The sequence below is a fragment of the Gymnodraco acuticeps genome, unplaced genomic scaffold (genome assembly GCF_902827175.1).
Source record: "Gymnodraco acuticeps unplaced genomic scaffold, fGymAcu1.1, whole genome shotgun sequence".
NCBI classification, from domain to species: Eukaryota; Metazoa; Chordata; class Actinopteri; order Perciformes; family Bathydraconidae; genus Gymnodraco; species Gymnodraco acuticeps.
In genome coordinates this window covers 72,501-87,500 of record NW_022991241.1, presented here as the reverse complement: position 1 = coordinate 87,500, position 15,000 = coordinate 72,501, and the positions used below count along the sequence as shown (strand labels likewise).

The 15,000-nt window shown below is 42.2% G+C and overlaps 1 protein-coding gene across 2 annotated transcripts in view; it reads right to left on the bottom strand.

Moving 5' to 3' along the window:
• The window catches only part of prkd1 (protein kinase D1), a 96,236-nt gene extending 81,647 nt beyond the window's left edge, over window positions 1–14,589 (bottom strand). Inside the window, exon 1 of one of the 2 annotated variants that reach the window (XM_034239457.1) lies at window positions 13,962–14,589. In XM_034239457.1, the coding sequence (XP_034095348.1) occupies window positions 13,962–14,204 (243 nt within the window). In that variant the 5' untranslated portion in view covers window positions 14,205–14,589. The remainder of the gene's footprint in view (window positions 1–13,961) is intronic. The other variant, XM_034239456.1, reaches the window with a different exon arrangement.
• Window positions 14,590–15,000: the final 411 nt, after the last annotated feature.

The window sequence follows — 15,000 nt, the reverse complement described above, 5'->3', positions numbered from 1 at the left end:
GATAATCCCTCAGGAACACATCGTCACCACCACTAATGACAACCTCTCTTTTTTTACAAACCAAACCGTCCACTTAGAGGCAGAAAACAGCTTGTTTCAAAATGACCAAATGTCAATTTTTTTCCCTTGTCATTCGACTGCAGCTCCAACATGAAAATCATCCGCAGCGGAGATGATGCGCGGCGCTTCGCCTGGAACACATAATGGGTATGAGAGTGGACTATCACCATGACGACAGTACATGCTGCGTGATGCGGTTTATAAAGGTGTGTGTGTGTGTGTGTGTGTGTCATCATTATTGGTTAGTGACATCAACAGTGACAGTGCAGCAGATATAGTTGTATGTGTGCGTTAAATGGGCAGAAATATGCATATATTTATGTGTTTATGGTACATATATGTATGTATTTATTATGTTCATTTTTAATATTAACCAGATTAACTAGATAATCCAGGAAATAATTTGAATCGAAGTACAATTTTGCAACATTTCAGATTTTCCACTTCTAATATAGTTCCTTTTTTCTGCACTTAATTTACACAACAGCTGCAGTTAATGAGAACATTTCATAGTATTTATTAAAGTTAGAACAGTGTTTTCTAGTTGTTTTAGCTTATGACTCCTTGGGTCTTTACCAAAAGAGAGATTTACACTCTGCATGTTAAATAGATATTAGTCTTAAAACAAACTCTAGACCCAAATAAAAGATTAGTAAATAAGAACTTTGTTTCTTTATCTCTCAATAGCTGCAACATAACTACTAACCTAATAACTTTAGATACACCCATAACGTATTTCGGGCAATGGCGTTTTGTCTTGGAACTTCAATATATATACCTTACACTATAGTGCACAGGTATTTGTACGTGATTGTATTCCACCATTGAGACTTAATATCTGCCTGCCTTAACATTAATTCATACAAGAGATCACAATACACCTCATATTACAAGGCTAAAAGAAAGTCATGTGGGTTATGCAGAAATACCACCTGATATCTTAGTTTTTGAAACAATGGAGCTCATTAGGCGCTTTCACACCGGAGTAATTTTCCCCGTACTTTTCCCGTTTAGTTCCGATAGTACCTGGAATTTTGCGTTCACACCAAAAAGAGAACTTAGTTCAGAGAACTTTTACCCCCATTTTAGAGCCTGCTAGAGAGGTGGTACTTTCCTGGGGAGAAAAAAGTACCAATTTCTGATTGGCTGGGCCAATTGCAAACCACGCCCCGTAAAACGTTTTGTGAAGCCACCATTGTATTTGCTGGCATTAGCATTATTAGCATTAGCATTATTAGCATTAGCATTAGCCCAGCGCAGAAACGCAGAGAGAATAACTTATGGCAACACAAAATAAAACATGGGAGCGGTGGAGATGAGGAGGTGTCGGCGTTCTGGCGATTTACTCGGAAGGCTTCAGTAGAAGCTGCTGGGAGTCCCAGCAGCTTCTACTGAAGCCTTCCCCAACTCCGGGGACTTCCGGCCGGGGACTTCGGGTGGCAGTATACGCCGTGAAGTGGTTTGCGGCCTGCCAGTAAACCCAAAGCAGAAGAAGAAGAAGTGACGTCAGCGGCTTCATTTGCCTAATCCACCCCCAGGGACTTATTCCGGTGTGAACGCGATCTGTACTTAGTTCCATGGGGGTACCAAGCGCTGGGAACTAAGTACGGCAAAGTACTTGATGTGAAAGAGGCTTATGGCACAGAGAAGCACAACTTATATATATATTTGTAGATACAATAAGGGGGCGAACTCACGCATTTTTTGCATGATTTTGTACAAAACCTGTATGAATAAGACAAAAACAAACCAAGTATTTTATGACATAGGTAAGCAAATAGTACCTTAAGGCATCTGTGCTGTTTGAGTAAAAGAAATGTTCAGAGAAGAGAATAATACAACTTTGAGCTTAAACTAAAACAGAAATTAAAAAAATGTCTCATTATTCTGCATTCTGTGTTGTTAGTACAAAACCAACATTCATACTTTGTCACCTTGCAACCGTACCCTCTGTGTATGAGATGTGCAGATATGAACAAAACCAATAAAGAATATCAACAGGTTTTGAGGAAAGAATGGAAAAAATAAATGGTGAAAGACGGAGAGAACGAGAAGGAGAATCAGATGAAGGGAAAGATGAATAAAGAGACATGAATATAAAAAAGTGAAAAGATGAAAGAGACGGAACAATGGTACACACACACACATCTCTTCTCTGCTACTTCATTCAGTGCAAGTGTGTGTGTATGTGTGTGTGTGTGTGTCACACAATGGTCCTCAGAAGGACACTTCACAGCCGCAATCATCATCAGTTGCCAGGCAACAAGGAAAAACTGCAACTGACTGAAACACAGCACAGGCTGCTTTATTATTACTGTTACAGAGTGACAGAGGTGTGTGCGTGTGTGTGTGTGTGTGTGTGTGTGTGTGTGTGTGTGTGCGTGTGCGTGTGTGTGTGTGTGTGTGTGTGTGTGTGTGTGTGTGTGTGTGTGTGTGTGTTGGACAGTGTTTGTGTCATTGCTGGGAACAAAAGACAATATTTTCCGTCAGAAAGCAGAGGTCTGGGCGTCATATATCTTCTTTTGTATCCGTGCTAATGTTGGCATTCTGTATATTGTCAATACTGACGTCAACCACAACCATTATCTGACAGCCAATGAGAAAGCAGCTACACACACACACTTGAGTCCAAGCAGACTTTTTGGGCCTCGAGTCCTTCAGTGAAATATTTATAGGAAGAAAAACTTAGATTTTCTACAGCGTGACAGTGTGAGTTCTTGTATAAAAAAGCCTTTCACACACACACCTGTTTTCACACACACACACCTCTTGTTAATCAGTTCATTTTGTGCCATTTGAAGTGTTAAGTGTTGCATGTTGTGAGCGATGTCACACAGGTTTGGTGTGTGAACAGGTGACCTGCTGTACCTTAGAATCCTCTATAGAATACACAACAACCTGATAAACACTTTAACCAAACAACCTATATTTGTGTGTGTGTGTGTGTGTGTGTGTGTGTGTGTGTGTGTGTGTGTGTGTGTGTGTGTGTGTGTGTGTGTGTGTGTGTGTGTGTGTGTGTGTGTGTGTGTGTGTGTGTGTGTGTGTGTGTGTGTGTGTGTGTGTGTGTGTGTGTGTGTGTGTGTCGCACGGTGTCAAGCTGTTAACATCCTGCCTCTCAGGTTTCAGATACGTGTTGCTTCACACTTTGGGGAAATTAGGTGATTTTCACCTGAAATGAGACGATTAGTGAATCTGAACAGAGATTATCAAAATGTCACATGACCCAGGTGGCAAATGTAGCTGCGGAAAAATGAAGCCCATGTAGAAAGAAATGACAAAAACATGCAGTTCTCCCGATGGCCACTAGGGGCATCTCCATAAACCACCATGTTAAAGTGACCTCATTTTACAGCAGAAATTAACATTAAAGGTCACCTATTGTGCAAAATCCACTTCTTCATGTCTCTTCTTCATCAACATGTGTCCCCTCTTCTTCATGTCTCTTCTACATCAACATGTGTCCCCTCTTCTTCATGTCTCTTCTACATCAACATGTGTCCCCTCTTCTTCATGTCTCTTCTACATCAACATGTGTCCCCTCTTCTTCATGTATCTTCTACATCAACATGTGTCCCCTCTTCTTCATGTCTCTTCTACATCAACATGTGTCCCCTCTTCTTCATGTCTCTTCTACATCAACATGTGTCCCCTCTTCTTCATGTCTCTTCTACATCAACACGTGTCCCCTCTTCTCCATGTCTCTTCTACATCAACACGTGTCCCCTCTTCTTCATGTCTCTTCTACATCAACATGTGTCCCCTCTTCTTCATGTCTCTTCTACATCAACATGTGTCCCCTCTTCTTCATGTCTCTTCTACATCAACATGTGTCCCCTCTTCTTCATGTCTCTTCTACATCAACATGTGTCCCCTCTTCTTCATGTCTCTTCTACATCAACATGTGTCCCCTCTTCTTCATGTCTCTTCTACATCAAATCAACATGTGTCCCCTCTTCTTCATGTCTCTTCTACATCAACATGTGTCCCCTCTTCTTCATGTCTCTTCTACATCAACATGTGTCCCCTTCTTCTTCATGTCTCTTCTACATCAACATGTGTCCCCTCTTCTTCATGTCTCTTCTACATCAACATGTGTCCCCTCTTCTTCATGTCTCTTCTACATCAACATGTGTCCCCTCTTCTTCATGTCTCTTCTACATCAACATGTGTCCCCTCTTCTTCATGTCTCTTCTACATCAACATGTGTCCCCTCTTCTTCATGTCTCTTCTACATCAACATGTGTCCCCTCTTCTTCATGTCTCTTCTACATCAACATGTGTCCCCTCTTCTTCATGTCTCTTCTACATCAACATGTGTCCCCTCTTCTTCATGTCTCTTCTACATCAACATGTGTCCCCTCTTCTTCATGTCTCTTCTACATCAACATGTGTCCCCTCTTCTTCATGTCTCTTCTACATCAACATGTGTCCCCTCTTCTTCATGTCTCTTCTACATCAACATGTGTCCCCTCTTCTTCATGTCTCTTCTACATCAACATGTGTCCCCTCTTCTTCATGTCTCTTCTACATCAACATGTGTCCCCTCTTCTTCATGTCTCTTCTACATCAACATGTGTCCCCTCTTCTTCATGTCTCTTCTACATCAACATGTGTCCCTTCTTCTTCATGTCTCTTCTACATCAACATGTGTCCCCTCTTCTTCATGTCTCTTCTACATCAACATGTGTCCCCTCTTCTCATGTCTCTTCTACATCAACATGTGTCCCCTCTTCTTCATGTCTCTTCTACATCAACATGTGTCCCCTCTTCTTCATGTCTCTTCTACATCAACATGTGTCCCCCTCTTCTTCATGTCTCTTCTACATCAACATGTGTCCCCTCTTCTTCATGTCTCTTCTACATCAACATGTGTCCCCTCTTCTTCATGTCTCTTCTACATCAACATGTGTCCCCTCTGTGGAAAGAGACTCTGAAAGTTTCAGGAACAAAGATTCTCTCTCTTTTTGTCCTGATCCATTTCTATAAATGTCATAACGTTGTTTTGTCTTGTGTAACCATTAGCCAATCAGCAACCAAGGTAACCCCCCCCCCCCCCCCCCCCCTTATCATCTGAATCTCCTCTAGAGCTCCATTGAGTTATTTGTAACCAAATGTCTCTCAGAGGGGCGTGGGGAGGGGCTCCTTATTTTCATCTAAAGTAACAGACAGAGAATCAGCACTTTGGAAACAGGGCTGAAACAGAGGGGATTATGGGTAATGCTGCCATGATCTGTTTGGTGTTTCAGCCAATCAGAGACAGGCTCTGGATATATCTGAGACCTGTGATATATTGATGAAAACAGTATCATGGGGGACCTTTAATAAAACACTACATGGTCTAGATCAGGGGTAACCAACACGGTGCCCGCGGGCACTCAGTCACCCAACGTGGGCAACGTGAGGCGCCCGCCGGGCATGTTCTAAAAATAGCTCGCCAAGCAAATCCAAAATGTATAAAATACACAAAACAAAAAAGGAAATGTAATTAAAAGAATCTACCCTATGCATAAACGAAACCTAAATCATAGCGAACTCTATCTACTTACTACAACTCTATATATATCTAACACCCCTACTCCCCCACCCCCACAATGAATATCGATCAATCACGTTCTTGCTTGATTTGCGGGAACAGCGTTGCAGTCGGGAAGAAAAGCAATGTGGCACCTCCCCGCTGATTTTCCTTCTGGCAGAATCTACACAACACATCAGCCCCATTGAACAGCCCATCATGCCAGCCTATACAGCACATGAGGGGCAGAGCTTTACTCTGTGTGTTGTAACTTGCATATATATTTATTCCACTTGACGCACACACACGCATGGCGTAATCTCCAGGGGGGACATGTCACCAGCACTTTTCAAAATCCTGTTTGTGTCCCCCCCACTTTTCAAATATGTTTTTTTATTATTTTTTAACGCAAGCCGTCATCGCCACGGAGAAGCACACAGCCTGTGTGTCAGTGGCGGATTTAGGATTGTAGGAGATCCGGGGCTTAGCCCAGGAGTCGTTGGGTTGGGGGGGGTGCAGGGGTACAGTGCTATTTTTTATAAGTGGGGGGTGGACCGAACATCCTTTAGGGGGGTCGTCGCCTCCTCTCGGGGGTCCGGGGGCATGCTCCCCCGGGAACATTTTTTTTAAATATTGAAGTTGAAAGCATCAATCTGGTGCACTTTGAGAGCAACATTAACCCTACCTTAATAACACCTTAAAGCGGACAAGGCACTGGAGAACACTCATTAACACCCTTTAATGAAGCAAACTAATGCCTTCACTCACTCAAATAGTCGTTTACTTATTAAGGTGAAACGAATGTGCGTAGAGTTTGAAAGGATGCGGATAGTCTCACCTTGATTCTGATTTATAGATCTATTCTCATCCACCATCTTTGTTTGTGACGTAAAGAGTGTAAGAGTCACGTTTCTGAATCGGACACTCTGAGTGGATGCAGTCACAGCCAATCGGAGTCTGATTCAGAGGGTTGCCTGTCAGTTCTGTTGTTATGCACTGAAACGAGAGCCGGTATAATTCCACAAGCAAAAACAAAATAAAATTGGAATACGTTATTTTAGTGTCTTAAAAGTAGACTGAGTTATCAAGGGTTAACGTTACATCTTAGGATAATTTTTAGTCATGTTCTGTATACATACTAACATATAAGGTATACTTAGTGTGGATACTCCATGTTTACTAGCTATAATATTAACTCTATAACATCACTCTTTTTCACATCCTACTCAGTCAGCCAGAGTGCAGATATCACCATGAGATTCACAAACCTGAAACATCATCCATTTCTTCACTGCTGGTGATGACATTGTTGTCAGCTGCTGATACTGCTGCTGCTGCAGCTTGTGGCGCCGGCTGCTTCAATGACAATAACTTTCTAATATCCATAACTGTATAGGCTATTAGCTTAAAACTCGTCAGGCACTAGGAAGGATCACTTCTTCTTCAGGGCAGGATACGCAGTACGCAGGCTAATGTCCCACAGTGGCTGCCTCTCTGGTGGACTCCGGTACTGCACATTACTCCCGAGACGTTTTTTAAAAAAAAAACATCCGGGGCTTGAGACCAAGTAGCCACCCCCTAGCGCCGCCATTGGTGTGGTGTGTGTGTGTGTGTGTGTGTGTGTGTGTGTGTGTGGGTGTGTGGTGTGTGTGTGTGTGTGTGTGTGTGTGTGTGTGTGTGTGTGTGTGTGTGTGTGTGTGTGTGTGTGTGTGTGTGTGTGTGTGTGTGTGTGTGTGTGGTGTGTGTGTGTGTGTGTGTGTGAGCACCCCTTTATCTATTTAATATAGATAAAGTAAGAAATAATTCCAATGTGTACTATAGGACAGTACAAAAAACAGTTTAAAAGGGGAGTGATTAGTAAAATATGCATAAATAGAAAGAAATAATGCTAACTATAGGTAACACAAGATAAGAATAAACCAGTTTAAATGATGTGTTATTGGTTGTGATCATATTCTAAAGATGATTGGATTATTGAAAAGTATACAGCTCCCTTTCATCTGAGTGTTGAGAGCTGTATCCATAAATTCATGTTGTGCTCAAAGACATTTACAAAAAAAAAATGCCCCCGGACCCCCCTAGAGGAGGTGAGGTCCACCCCCCCTGACCCCACTAGAGGATGTGAGGTCCACCCCCCCTGACCCCCCTAGAGGAGGTGAGGTCCACCCCCCCTGACCCCACTAGAGGAGGTGAGGTCCCCCCCCCTGACCCCACTAGAGGATGTGAGGTCCACCCCCCCTGACCCCCCTAGAGGATGTGAGGTCCACCCCCCCTGACCCCACTAGAGGATGTGAGGTCCACCCCCCCTGACCCCCCTAGAGGATGTGAGGTCCACCCCCCCTGACCCCCCTAGAGGAGGTGAGGTCCACCCCCCCTGACCCCCCTAGAGGAGGTGAGGTCACCCCCAAATAAAGCAGATTAAAATAATTAAATTGAATACATGTTCTTTTAGTAAACACTGGAAACGAGTCCCACAGACCCAAACAGCACACAAAGGTTAAAGGTCAGCATATAATAATGTTAAAATGTGATAAATATATACACTGCAAAAAACAAAAAAAAGAGGAGTAAAAGTAGCTCACGACTTGTTTTATTTTTTGAAAGTAGCCCTCATCCTAAAAAAGGTTGGTGACCCCTGTTATAGATAGTTAATTTACCCCTACATGACAACTTTATGAAAGGTGAATTTATATATGTAGTTTATACATCACATCTCAATTTCACATAGAATGCCACCCTTCAGAAATCTATGGATGACGTCACAGAAGTCCAAATCTTATACAGTCTATGGTCACACCGGGAATGTGGATTTATTTTAAAGTTTGGCTTGTATTTAGTCTTTCAGAATGTTCTGGTTTCATGTAAGACTTCAACACCTAACCAGTGGGACAGTTTATGAATGGTTACACAAACAACTTAATATCCTGAAGGCAATGTCCACAGGACTTATTCTATTTCCGTAGGGACTCTTTAAAGTAGAGACACTACATACTGATATACACCTGAACATCAGCAGGAGATGACTCTTTAAAGTAGAGACACTACATACTGATATACACCTGAACATCAGCAGGAGAGGACTCTTTAAAGTAGAGACACTACATACTGATATACACCTGAACATCAGCAGGAGAGGACTCTTTAAAGTAGAGACACTACATACTGATATACACCTGAACATCAGCAGGAGAGGACTCTTTAAAGTAGAGACACTACATACTGATATACACCTGAACATCAGCAGGAGAGGACTCTTTAAAGTAGAGACAATACACACTGATATACACCTGAACATCAGCAGGAGAGGACTCTTTAAAGTAGAGACACTACATACTGATATACACCTGAACATCAGCAGGAGAGGACTCTTTAAAGTAGAGACACTACATACTGATATACACCTGAACATCAGAGACACTACATACTGATATACACCTGAACATCAGCAGGAGAGGACTCTTTAAAGTAGAGACACTACATACTGATATACACCTGAACATCAGCAGGAGAGGACTCTTTAAAGTAGAGACACTACATACTGATATACACCTGAACATCAGCAGGAGAGGACTCTTTAAAGTAGAGACACTACATACTGATATACACCTGAACATCAGCAGGAGAGGACTCTTTAAAGTAGAGACACTACATACTGATATACACCTGAACATCAGCAGGAGAGGACTCTTTAAAGTAGAGACACTACATACTGATCTACACCTGAACATCAGCAGGAGAGGACTCTTTAAAGTAGAGACACTACATACTGATATACACCTGAACATCAGCATTCAAATTGTTTCCTGTACGACGATGTGTTTAGTACATTTACCCTTTTAATTATTCACATGTATGTTGCGGCAGAATTAAAGCTTTATAATATAAGCTGTATTAGTAGTTGTAAAATTGCCGTTTTGAAGTGAAGGTTTTGATGTTTTACATGGAAGAACAAAACTGTGGATTTCTCTCAGATTTGGTGTTGAGAGAGAAATCACATTCATAACGACATCATGGGAGAAAAACAAGCTCACATTCACAACCTCATCACAGATTGGCTTGTTTACGTGAGAAAGTGGAAATCTATCACATTCATTAGGACACTGACACTGTGTGTGTGTGTGTGTGTGTGTGTGTGTGTGTGTGTGTGTGTGTGTGTGTGTGTGTGTGTGTGTGTGTGTGTGTGTGTGTGTGTGTGTGTGTGTGTGTGTGTGTGTGTGTGTGTATGACGTTTATTTGTGAATGCTTGGCAACAGCTTCAGTTCATCAAGCAAAACTCCCAACATAAAACCAGAGACCCCTGCAGAGCGAGCAAACAAAAGCAGAATTCATCCTGTTTCCACCCAGAAGTGATGGAGTGAGTCACCACACTGACTAACACTAATTTACAGCCTCACATACTGTAGACTTTACACATGCAGGGAAATGCTGCTAAACACATTGCCACAAGCCATCAGAGACTCGTTCGGTGCTACATCATAAATCTAAATATCTTACAATGTTATGGAGGATTTGTATCCCCGGTGTTCAAGTTCAAATTCGACTACTTTCTGTTTTTATGACACAAGAATGGATTTGAGCAATAACTTAATAAGGACGCCCCTCCTCTGAACAAGTTTAAAGCAGGTTAAAAACACGGCTAACGTTTTGGCATTTGTGTAAACAAGTGTGTGAAAGTCTGTATGTTTTTATTAAAGGTGGGGTAGGTCATTTTGGAGAAACCAGCTCGAGTGCGCTAGAATTTAAAAATACACAGCCGGAAGAAATCTGCCACTTCCTCACAGAGCCCCTCCTCCAACACACACGAACGCGCACATGACCAATGAGGGCAAGAGGTAAGTTTGTGCCCAGATGGAAGGCTGACAGGCAGGTAGGCCATCCAGTTACTTTAGCCGGCTCAGATGATTGGTCGTGCTTTTTACAGCGCCACGGCTTCCACAGGTGACATTTTTTAATGTATTTATTGTCAAAGCATTTAATATATTTATTGCTATCGGGATGTTAAGAGCATTCCATGGAATATAACAAAAAGTGTATCTCAAGCCGGTTTCTCAAACTTAGGCTACCCCACCTTTAAGGTTCAGTGCTTTGCAAATACATCTGAAATCTAAATCTCTTACGTTACTCTAAACATTACATTACATTACATTTAGCTGACGCATTTATTCAAAGCGACTTACAATAAGTGCCTTCGACCAGGAAGACACAACCTTGAAGAAAACAGAATCATAAAGTACATCAGGTTTCATAGAGCCAAACATTTCAAGTGCTACTCAACTGGCTTTAGATAAGCCATTCCTTTATTAGTATATAAGTGCTCTGTTAGTAATTCTATCGCTGGAAGTGGAGTCGAAAGAGATGAGTTTTCAGTCTGGAAGGTGTGTAAGCTATCTGCTGTCCTGATGTCAATGGGGAGCTCATTCCACCATCTTGGAGCCAGGATAGCAAACCCACGTGTTTTTGCTGATGGGAACTTGGGTCCCCCTCGCAGCGAGGGTGCAGCGAGTCGTTTGGCTGATGCAGAGCGTAGTGCACGCGCTGGGGTGTACGGTTTAACCATGTCCTGGATGTAGGAAGGGCCAGATCCATTCGCAGCATGGTAAGCAAGTACCAGTGTCTTGAAGTGGATTCTAGCAGTTACCGGAAGCCAGTGAAGGGAGCGGAGGAGCGGAGTGGTGTGGGAGAATTTAGGAAGGTTGGAGACCAGACGAGCCGCTGCATTCTGGATGAGCTGCAGAGGTCGGATGGCACATGCAGGTAGACCAGCCAGGAGGGAGTTGCAGTAGTCTAGGCGTGAGATGACGAGAGCCTGGACCAGAACCTGAGTCGCTTTCTGGGTCAGCTGGGGACGTATCCTCCTGATGTTGTAAAGCGTGTATCTGCAGCAGCGGGTTGTAGCAGCGATGTTTGCAGTGAAGGACAGGTTGTTATCTAGGGTCACACCCAGATTCCTTGCAGTCTGAAACAACTGAGGTGCCGATGTTGATTGTCAGGTCAAGAGTGGGACAATCTTTTCCCGGAAGGAAAAGCAGTTCAGTCTTGTCAAGGTTGAGCTTGAGGTGATGCATGCTGCTCTTGGATTTGTAGTTATTATAAGGTGGAAACAGCAGTATGTTCACAAAATGGTGGCTTTTAATCTACTTCCCCCCCCCCCCCCCCCCCGTTTATTGTCACCTCAACGGTACTGAATGTGGTATGGATGGCTCAGGCCAATGTATCATAAGCAGGACATCAACATATCCATCATACCATCTATCTATTTATCCATACATCCATCCACAAATGTCTCCATCAAGCCATCCCTCCATAAATCCATCTAATAATTCATCTCGCCATTCATTTATCCTTCCATTCATCCCTCAATACATCCATCAAATGCAGGTTTTTGTATCTATATTTTGCCCATTAATGCCATCACGACAGTACTAGATGGATGTACTATGAATATATCAATGTACCACTGTAGCCACCCATCCATTCTAGCTAGCCATGCTAACATTATTCATACTGTAAGAAGTCAGACGCCCAGACACTAATGCAATATTTGCCAGGGAAATAAACGGCTTAATAACTTTAAATAATGATCAAATAAAGAATGTAAATAGTTGCCTAAGTTCCTCACCTTATTGCCCTGTTATTGTTGATACAGTTATGTACTGACGCGGAGAAATAAACAGAAAAATAGCAACTGATTCTTCCTTCCAACTCCTAATTGAGCATCACACTTTTGACAGCAGCACATTTCAAACAACAACAGTGTGACTGTGTTGTTATTGTTGTTGTTGTTGTGTTGGACAATAACACATAATTCAAGATAACCTTTATGTGATTCCCTGTCGGTTTCCTTTTCCAAAACAACACATGTCCGTAAACCTCTGGTGTGTAAAGATCGATGAACTGCAGACAAGTTGTGTCACACAGAGACCCGTCAGATCACATGTGCTGTCATCGACTGAGAGCAATGTCTCTACAGACCGACACATTATCCATGCTATTGAATATACACACACACACACACACACACACACACACACACACACACACACACACACACACACACACACACACACACACACACACACACACACACAATCCTATATCTCTGCAATCTCCAATAAAAACAGGAAGTGATTCATTTCTACTAATACTTTTAAAGCAGGTTCAAAACATGGCTAACGTTTTAGCATTTGTGAACAGGTTTGTGAACGTGTGTATGAACTATTAATGTCAGCTTGTGTCTATGAGTGTGTCTTGTCTGTTTTGGCCGCATATTCTGCAATTCATTTATTATGTAGGTGTTCTTTTTCTGTAAATGATGTTTGAAATGTGCTTTATAAAAACAGTTGAATACAATTTAGGCCAAATATCAGGTTAGTAACGGCCAAATATCAGGTTAGGCCAAATAGGTCCTTCGTAGTTAAAAACCTTAGATGACAGACCTAGTCGGGTATTGGAGTCATAGTGCAAGAAAAAACTCAGATATTTCAAGATCAAAGTTTTAAATTTAAAAACTAAAATAAATTCTGTCAAATTAAAAAGGTAAATATGATATTTGTTGTCAAAGAAACAACATGGTTTCACTTTGTGAGGTAAGATCAAAATCATCACAGACAGACACAACTAGAGACGTTCAGTGTCACTGAAACCGGTACTTTGTGCAACTTGAAAATAAGTTTCTTTAAAGTCATTTTGAGTGTTTGTTATTTGTTGTAAAGGAGAGAATGGCCTCCGACTTCCTGTTTGGTCACATGGTTCACTCATTGCATCATTTTGGAGGTCTTCATGAACACATTGCAATCCATCACATGACCAAGGTTCAATATGTAGATCACATGATGACAACTCACCTGTCTCCATGACAACTGGGCAAGCACGTGCCATTTGTTTTTGGGATACAATCTCAGTTCTACACCACATTAAGAACAAAAGTGTATTATGACTTTATGAGTGCCACAGATCTGAATAATTTGGCCACACAGAGAAACAAGAGGCCTGGAAGTGTTGCAGATTACAGGAACCATGCTTAGCTGTGTTTTCACTATTGACTTCTTATGTCTTTTTTTCTGTAGATACAATTGCTTTAAACACATATTTTTGGACACATTGGAACCAACCTGTTTTTACTTGTGGGTCAAAATTAAATTATAACTTCCAACCTATTTTTAAAAATGCAACCTTATTTCTAACTGAATGTTTACTGTTACTGAGTAGAACACATATATATCTGTCAAGTAGGAATATATGTCCAAAAAGTACTTCAGTGCCATCTTTTAGTAAATGTACTTTCCACCACACATTCACTCTACCTAAACTCATGTTAATGATGCTAGTTTAACTTTTGGCACACCCTCACAAGTTTACACGGTGTCACGCGGACTTCTCTCTCGGTTACCTTCTGGTCCACGATGGAGCACGCCACCTCGCGCACCTGGCTGAGGCTGAGCTCCGCGGCGTCCAGAAGCACCGGCTCGCGGCTCAGACCGATCTGGATGTGGAAGGAGATCACATCCCCTCCTCCTCCTCCTCCATTTCCTCCACCTCCATTTCCTCCACCTCCTCCCCCGGTGCCGGTGTTGTTGGTCCCCCCTGAGAAGATGAGCGGGCTGGGCGCACGGATCAGCGGAGGAGCACTCATAAGAGCCTTTTCCCCGGTGGTCTCCAACGCTGCCAGGAAACAATTACGGTAAAACACCGCACAGCTGGCTGATTGAATAGGGAAATAATGCACCGGGGGGAGTTCTAGGTCCAGGTGGAGGGAGGGCGGGATGTGTAAAGCTGGAGAAGTGCACGGACGGACGGAACTCCTAAAAAGCGTGAAAAGAAAAGCGCAAAAGTGTTTCCAACAGAAAAAAAAAAATGACGCCTGAACTACAACGGAAGAAGTGAGAGGGAAAGCGCAGAGAAGCCGAGAGGAAAGACACAGTGGCGGGATGTGGATACAGAGGGAATAAAAAGAGCCATAATGACTACATGACTGGACCAGAGAACAGCGTGGTGACAGACGTCAACAGTGGCTGGAGAGGAGGAGGAAGAGGAGGAGGAAGAGGAGGAGAGGGAATGCATCCTGGATTGATGGATGAAGGGAAGGATGCACAGAGAAAGAGTTAATAGTCATGGATTTCAATTGAAAAAGTGACTTTAATATGTAAATGTAATATTTAATAATCCATTCCTGGCACAATTCATGTATAATATCCTGCTTTATATTTTATACATGTTCATTTGTATTTCCATAAGTGTATATTTTTTAATGCTATTTTATTTCTATTTGAGATGTTTGCATTTTGGATTGTTTATTTATAGTCTTTTCATTTCTCCAATGCCTTGTCTTTTTACGCTGCTGCAACGCAAACATTTCGCAAATTGGTATCGATAAAGTCTTTCTTATCTTATCTTATCTTAAATATGTGTCTGTTGATTGTGTATATACA